General features: G+C 45.9%; 2 protein-coding genes across 2 annotated transcripts; one reads left to right on the forward strand and one right to left on the reverse strand.

Moving 5' to 3' along the window:
* Positions 1 to 100: 100 nt before the first annotated feature.
* On the reverse strand, positions 101 to 1,984 carry LOC108776441 (uncharacterized). Its single transcript, XM_018543057.1, has 3 exons — positions 1,810 to 1,984; positions 684 to 1,201; positions 101 to 598 (listed from the first exon to the last, which is right to left on the reverse strand). The coding sequence occupies exons 1-3, from the start codon at positions 1,982 to 1,984 to the stop codon at positions 101 to 103; spliced, it is 1,191 nt and encodes a 396-aa protein (XP_018398559.1).
* Positions 1,985 to 4,090: 2,106 nt separating this feature from the next.
* On the forward strand, positions 4,091 to 4,829 carry LOC108776451 (uncharacterized). The gene is made up of 2 exons (XM_018543068.1): positions 4,091 to 4,426; positions 4,755 to 4,829. The coding sequence occupies exons 1-2, from the start codon at positions 4,091 to 4,093 to the stop codon at positions 4,827 to 4,829; spliced, it is 411 nt and encodes a 136-aa protein (XP_018398570.1).
* The last annotated feature ends 3,820 nt before the right edge of the window (positions 4,830 to 8,649 follow it).

Consider the following 8,649-nt stretch of genomic DNA (forward strand, 5'->3'; position numbering starts at 1 on the left):
CGAATCGCCCGTTGACGACGAAACCCTGCAGATCCACGAACGTCGGCGTGTGCATGTCGACTGATGCGAACGATATTTCGTGGACGTTTATATCGCACGCTTAGGTGATTTTACGCACAACGCTGGTCAGCGGGTTGTACTCGACCACGCGATCGTGTATGATGAGGCAGTACGCGGTGGTATTAGCGGGCGCGTTCTCCTTGAGTTCAAAGTCCATTCGCACGTCCACGGTCGCGCTCTTGACCGATTCGTTCTGTCGAGAGCAATCGATGATTACGAACGGGCCCATACGTTTAAAGGACGACACCGTGAGATTCGGTTCGAGATACTCGTATCCGTAGTAGCCCTTGCAGAAACGCGCGTACATGTCGTACAGAATCGCCCATCTGTTTCTATCGAAATCCAGATTCAAGTCGTCGTATGGGTAACATTCCGAGTTCAGATAGAGTTTCACGTTGGACAATTTGCAGTTGTCGAATTGGCTCGTGTCCTCGGACATCTTCTTTCGATCCGTTTGCATAGCAAAGATGACGTATCGCGGCTTCTCGAGCTGAGACGGCTGGGCCGTCTTGATGGCCCACGAGTGCTTGGTCGTGGCCTGCAACAGCGGGTACTCGTACAGATCCCACGAGCGAAAAGCCATGCTCAGGTATCGTCCGCCCTCCAGGGCTCGCAGCATCGACAGCTTGTTCACGTCGCTCAGCACCACGTGCGGCATTCGCCATTGTATCTTGAACAGTTCGAGCCTCGGTACCAACGCTGAATTTCCCACCAGACAATTCTCGTCGTTGCGCGCTCGTATCAGAATCAACTCGTGACGAGCGTTGATTCTGCACCACGCGTCTGTAATCCTCGCAGAATTCCAGCAGTACGTTGAGCGGTACGCAGAAATTAAAGTATCCGTCAGCGGTGGTCTGCGCGTCCCAGCCGGCGTTTCGCAGAATCACGCTCCTGTCGGACGTCACCGTCACGTAGTTCTTGATCGTGCTGGTTACGCCCACGTTTCTGTTGCGATCGATCTCCACGCCGTCGAGTTCGTAGCGAATCTCATCGAACATGAAAGCGAGGCAATTATTTCCCAGTGCCACGTCGGCGTTCGGTACCACTACATTCTTTGTCAATTTTCCTTTGATGTACAGAAAACTTTCATACGGCAGCGTGTACAGATCTTTTACCACTATACGTGTCCATTGTGATGCATCTGCAGGAATACTTGAGTTTACTCTCGAATTTATGCCCCACCCAACCATAGTCTGTTGCATTTTCGGAGTTCATACACTCGTCTCGTAATCGCGTGTACACTTCTCGTCGCGCGAGCAATGACTATTTGTAAGCGGGCCCTGTGTCAGCGATTCCCCATTTCACGACGCGATCACCGTGGAGCTCTCGATCGCGAATTATACGCACCGGCTATGTCCGCGCACTATAGTCTTCTCCCTGCGGATTTTCAAGAACGTATTTAACGTCTTCCAAAAGATCGTTGTACTCTTCCTCCCAAAACATGTTCATAAATTGTAATGTTTTTTTTTTTTTTACACAGTACAAATCGGGCACACACTGCACGGGAATACTTAGCACATCAGTTTCCGGTAATTGGAGCACGTTCGAGCGTCAAATACATCGATGAAATCGATGTTGTGCTTCCTTATCAGAAACATCGCACCAACGTCGGCATCAGCAATGTTTACCATGCGAGTGCACACAGGGCTAATGCGCCGCCTGTCGAATAGTAGCACTGGATCTGACAATGCTTCACGCGAAAAACACACAATGCCCGGATTTGCGCGTCTGATATAAGTTTTCGCACACAATCGGTATTGTTCTCCAGATCGCTAATGCACCCCGTATCATCCGATAACACACTCTCGTCGGACGACTCAACTTCCATTAAGTCTTCGAAGTTTACATCTTCTAGCACTTCGTCAACGATCATCCCGACATCGTCGGGATCCATAACTTGGATATCGTCGACCACTCTGTCCATTATAATCGCGCATCTTCGCACGATCGATTCGCGACACTTAATGAGGCGCAACGCGCTTACGACTCATTACATATTTCGTTTGCAGCTTCTTTGTACCTTTGTCTATCCCTACTGACCTCTCAGTACGCGTCTTCCTAGAAATGTATCTTCAAAGAAAGCGCTGTGAGAACACATATTAATTTAATACTTGTTTTCGCGCGACAGAGTTCAGCAGCCATCGGCGGCTTTTGAAAATGTATCCCGACGGTTAGGGCGAGGGGGCGGCGGCGCGATAAAGCGGCTCGGCGGTTAGGTCAGCGGCGTGATAAGGCGGCTCGGCTCAGCTCCCCCTCCCCTCCTCCGTACCTTCCCCACGCCCCGCACCCCCCTCGGAGTTCCCGAGTTAGAATCGACCTAGTATATCTACTAAAAAATGTTATATAAATTTTACTTACTCATTGCAGCGGCAGCACTAACCCCCTTTCTCTCTTCCCCTAAACATCGTCCGATTCATCCTCCTCGTCCATTAGGTGCACGAGGAGGTGAAATAACTCCACCTCATTGTCCACCTGCAGGTAGTGCATAACGAATCGGATGAGGTCGTCGGGGTCGACCTCGTTTAAATCAATCGGAAGGGGGGGAGGATCTTCCTCTTCCTCCTCCTCGTCGACGTTTTCCTCATCAACGTCCTCCTCGTTGTTGGTATCGTTGTCGTTGTCACCGTTGTTGTTGACCACCTTCTCCTCTTCCTCCTCAGGAAGGGGTGTAGAAGGGGGTGTAGGAGAGGGTGTAGGAGGAATGATATCCTTCTCAGGAGGATCGTCTTCCACCTCCACCTCCATCGCCTCCTCTTCCTCGTTGTCAAAACATTTTTTCTTAATAGCCTCTAATTGCTTCATTTTTGCAAGTGTTACGTCCAAGCTCCGATTCCGGGAGGAGCTGCGGAAGGGCGCAACGAACTCTGCCCGAGATTCGTTCACGCTCGATCCCCAAATTTCGAAAGGGGCGACGGAAGAGCGTCACCGAGTTCGGGCTCTCGCAGGTACACATCGTGGAGTGTCCTGCGAGTCGATCGTACCTTTAAATGCTCCGGAAAATGGGTCAGTGTCCCGAAAGAGACACTATGACGCCTCTTTCCGTGAGCGGCAACGATATTTAATTCAGGTCAGGGAACTTAATCCCTATGACCAGGGCGTGGACCTGTGCGATCTTAAATGTTACGGGAAATGAGGAGGAATACAAGAAGGATTAATAAATAATATTTAGATGGTTTTTACATTTTAAAATTACATTTCTTATAGATTTATTTAATACTATGATAATATAATAAAAAAACATTATAAACAAGAAAATACGAATACAAAATTACGAAAATGTGAATACAAAAATACGAATTGATTATTTCTAACTTAAGGTATTAATAACAAATATCGTGTGAGTGTGAGTGTGGGACGGGAGAAGAGAGAGAGAGGAAGAGGAGTTAGGAGAAGTTTCCTTGGCAGGAACAGGGGACGGCGAGTCGGATGGCGTCCAGGCGAACGAAAAAGGGGATGGAGATTCCGGGGAGGTATATGACAATTTCGCAGTCTGGGGAAACGGTGGTAGTAACAGGGGGAGGAAGAGTCTGCTCAGGGAAGGAGGTGGTAACGGGAGGAAGGAAAGTCTGCTCGGAAAAGGAGGGGGCGACGGGAGGAAAGAAAGTCTACTCGGAAAAGGAGGGGGTGACGGGAGAAGGTGAGTGTAGTTCTGTGAACGGAGGGGGAGTGGGAATCTCGTGCACGGAAAGGGGAGGGAATGACGGGGGAAGGTGAGTGTAGTTCTATGAACGGAGGGGGAGTAGGAATCTCGTGCACGGAAAGGGGAGGGAATCTCTCGTGCATAGGGAGAGGAGAAATCGAGGGGGAATCAATTAGAAGCGGGAATTTGGAGAGATCTAAAGGGAATTCTGAGGGATCGACGGGGGAGTAGGAGGGTTCGGGATATTGTACGTGTGTGGTGGAGTGTGTTTGTGTCGTAGAGAGACTAATAACGAGCATTAGAGCGTTCACACCAGACGCTAGCGGAATATCTTCGTCATTATATAAATAAGGAACAGAGTGATTGGGATGAGTGGCTACCATATACGCAATGTTTACGTACAATACAACACCGCATACAGCCACAGGATATACACCATTTGAATTGGTCTACGGACACGAAGCTACTTTACCAACATCACTAACGATACCACCAAAACCATCATATACGTATGACGACTACGCTCAAGAATTGAAAGAACGATTACGAGCAACGAATCAAATAGCAAGAGAACACATAAAGGAAGAAAAAATCAAGGCGAAAAAATATCACGATAAAAAAACCAAGGAAGTTAAATTCAAAATAGGGGACAAAGTACTTCTATATGACGAAACTCTCCGTCGCGGACGATCGAAAAAACTAAACGCGTTATGGACCGGACCATACGTAATTTTAGAGAAAAATTCCGACGTTAATTATACTATAAAAATTGCGCGGAAAATACTCCTAACACACGTAAACCGCTTAAAAGCATATATAGAAAATTAAAAATAATATTAAAATTAAAAGGCAACTATAAATATAAATATAAATACAACTCATCAATGAAGATAGATAGATGATAACCCAATAATAATCCAAGTGGGATAAACAGAATATAAACTACACTACACTAATAACTATGTACACTACACTAATAAAGGTTAAAATAACAAACTAACACTAAACAGTTAATATAAGCTACTAAAGTTAAAATAAGTTTACTCGGTGGAAGGACCAGGTCGTGGATCATCAGGAACCATATGACTACGACCGTCAGCGTCAAACACGAGACGACCTTCCCGCATAAGTCCATGAAGGTTCTCACGCATAATTGCAAAGCGGCCACGGCCGCGACCGCCTAAACGGAGGAAACCCTCCCGATTCATCCCTTCCGGGATTTCACCGCGACCACAACCACGACCGCGACCGCCTATACGGAGGAAACCCTTCTAATTCAACCCACCCAAGGGTTCATCGCGACCTCGAACACGACCGCGACCGCCTATAACACGGAGGAAATCCTCCCGACTCAGTCCACTCAGGGGTCCGGCCTGACCGCGACCAGGGTTTGCAGGACCGGGAATATCAGGAACCCAATCTACCGTGGGTGGCTTGAAGTGGGCCTCAATATCCGGAATAATTTTTCTACACATTACGAAACAATACGATCAGAACGCAAACGGATTGAAAGACACCTGCTAAGCGACTGACGAGACCACACGCATATAAAAACCTTCTCACGAAAATCTTCCTGACGAAGACAGTAATAAAATATGATAACGTTAAGATATAAATGTAATCGGACGAAGGGAGAAGTCACATAATACACATAGGGAAAGGCGTATCAAATAGAGTTAAGCCAGAAACACATAGAAAAACGTAAGGCCGTAAGACGAATCAGTAAGGAAATCGTAACATTGGATTCGCTATCGGCCTTACGGTCTCTACTGTGATTGGCCAATTCGCTTACTGATTACGTTTACGGCCTTACGTTTTTTTATGTGCCATGGGTTTTAGAGTAGAGGTAGCAGGCCGTTTCAAAGCCACGGGGCTCCGAGGGGGGGTGAAGGGCGAGGGGAACCCGTGGCGCGGAGGGTATGATGTCACGGGAGGGGAGGGGGAGCCGAGCCGCCTTACCGCGCGGGCCGCCGCTGCCGCCGCCGCCGCGCCGTCCCCTCGCCCTAACCGTCGGGACCCACCGCCGCCATGTCGCGATAACGCTGGCGCAGCGCGTTATACCGTGCGAAGGATGGATGGATGGAAGAAAGGTGAATAACAGAATAATCTGATAGTATATAATATTAGGATTTAATTAAAGTGAAATATACATGTGTATGTGTGTATGTGTGTGTATGTATGTGTGTGTGTGTGTGTTTTTAGCTTGAATATAATATAATGAATATAAAGAATATGAAATGAATATAAAAATAAAAGAATATAATGTAATGAATACATATAATATAATGAATACATCTAATATATAATGAATATAATGAAAAATATATAAAAATAAAAAAAAACTTCTTTTCTTTCTGAAACAGAAACAAAAGATATATATTAATATAAAATAGTTTAAGAACAAAATATAAATTTAAAATATACTCACAGCCCCAGTACTCTGGTTCGGGGTACACCTCATAATCTGCATCCCCGAATAGCTCGGGGAGGTGCAGCGTTTCCTCCCACATGAGGAAGGCGTCCTTCTCTCGGCACCACCGCCGCTCCGCCCGAACGAAGCGGCGCGTAGCTGAAGCAATTCAGAAAGTAAAGAATGAAGAGTGAATCGCTTGAGGCGTCGGACGCTGAAGCAATTCAGAAAGTAAGGAAAAAGAGTGAATCGCTTGAGGCGTCAAACGCTGAAGCAATTCAGAGGAAGACAGGGTAAATCGTGAGTGAAGAAAAAAAAGGAAAAGAGAGAGATATTGTATTTGGTCGAGAGAAATAAAAATAATAATAATAAAAAAAATTAAAATAAAATAATATTATAAAAAATTTAATTTTCTACCTTTATATAAACTGGAGTAAAGTGGAATCCTTTAAGCGATTGGAGGGCAGGTGGACAGTCCGTAGGGGCTTTGGCAGGCTGATGGTTTTCACTCGCCAAGAGAAACTCCGAAGAAATTGAATTTTGGAACAACCGAGTAAACTGTCAACTGCTGGATTTATGAATCAGAATCTAACTGTGTGTCTGAATCAAATTGCCGAACTGAACTGTCGAAATCAAGAATCAAAATCGAACTGCCAGTGGGCATCGTGGAGGGCTTGTATTTATACTACTTACGGAGGGCAGCATGCCCTTCTTTGTTTGTGGGAATCGGACTTTGGACTTTGATCTTTGGACTGGTGTCTTCCGGGAAATAGGAAAAATTTAGGTCAAATGGATTTATGTGACGTGTCATCATCATTTTTCAGTAAATTAATTGCCTATGGGTCAATCCTAGGCTTCGCCCTAGCGACGAATGCTTTTCAGCGTCAGCTTTCCTTTGTCTACCATTTAGTGCATTACAACGCCCGAACAGACACCGAGTGCCTTCGTCTACGGGCATTGCATCACCCATTCGTTTTCATATTTGTTTACTTTATATCTTTACTATATCTTTACATTAAAGTTTACTATATCTTTACATTAAAGATCTAACCGTATCAACCTCCTATTTCATTGCTTGGAGACGGTAGCTTTTATTTAAGAAACAATAAGTGTGCGTGTTTGTGTGTGTCACGTCCGGGGTAAATAACTTCGTGGCGAAGGAATTCGCATTTATCTGGTTGCAATGTCAAATTAGCATCTCTCAATTCTTTTATTCATTAATTTATTAATTTTAATTTCATGCTCTCTTAATGAGCTAGCATATAATACTATATCATCCATGTATACAAATAATTCGATTCCTTGTAATCCGGTTAAAACGTTATCCATTAATCTTTAAAATGTCGCTGGTGCATTTTTTAAACCGAACGGCATTCGTACAAATTCAAAGTGTCCAAAAGGAGTGGAAAATGCTGTCTTATGCGCATCGGCGGGATCCATAGGAATTTGATGGAATCCGCTCGCGAGGTCAAACACGGAAAAATATTTAGCACCCCCCAATTGGTCGAGTATATCACTAATATTTGGTAGCGGGTAAGCATCTGATCCTACCCGTTTTTTCATTTAATTTCCGATAATCAATAACCATACGCCATCGTTTATTTCCTAGCGAATCTGGTTTTTTAGGTACTATCCACACGGGAGAATTAAAAGGCGAGACAGAGCTTACAACAATTTCTTTTGAGATAAGTTCCTGTACTTGGTGCGTTATTTCGTTTTTATGAACGGGACGAAACCTATACTGCTTGCTTTGTATCGGTAATTCGTCTGTGGTAATTATTCTGTGTGTGTTTATATGTGTTCTATCGAGATATTCGCTCGGTAAATGAAACCTATCGCTGTGTAATGTTATTAAACCTATTTTTAGATGACGATGTCGTCATCGTTGACGAGGTGCGCGTCGTCAACGATGAGAACGACGTCGTCGTCGTCGGCGAGATGGACGTGAATCCTCCCCCGATTGACCAGGTGCTAATGCACCACATGCGGGTGGGTACCGTTGAGGAACTCCTCCACCTCCTCGGGAACTTGCATGAGGAGTGGCGATAGGCCGTCGAGGGAGGAGGAGGGAGGGTTGCCACTGCTACCACCGATGCCGCTATGTGAGTACAACATTTTATTAATTTGATCCTTGCGGTCGTCGCGACGATGATGTCATCGCCTGCGCTCGGCCGCGGCGGCGGCCTTTTGTAACGGTATCCTTAGGGGGGTAAGTTGCAATATTTCATTAGTATTAATTCTTATATTATCTTTTATGCAATTTCTTTTTATTATATTAGGTTGCGCGCCCGTGTCTAGCATGAAAGCTACGGCGGCTCGCAAGGAGGCTGATCTGAGCTCGACGACGGATACATCGCCGGTATCGGGTCGGAGTAGGTATAATCCCCGGGCGTGCACTCGAGTGGGAGGACCGGACGAACATTTCCCCTGACCTCGGTTGGTCCCGCTGGCCGAGGCCTCGAATCGGTTTCCCGCTGCAGAGTAGATAGTCTACACCGATTCAAACCCATGGGGCAATGAGGGGGGGTGAGGGCGGGGG

The sequence above is a fragment of the Cyphomyrmex costatus genome, unplaced genomic scaffold (genome assembly GCF_001594065.2).
Source record: "Cyphomyrmex costatus isolate MS0001 unplaced genomic scaffold, Ccosl1.0 scaffold112, whole genome shotgun sequence".
In the NCBI taxonomy this organism is placed as follows: domain Eukaryota; kingdom Metazoa; phylum Arthropoda; class Insecta; order Hymenoptera; family Formicidae; genus Cyphomyrmex; species Cyphomyrmex costatus.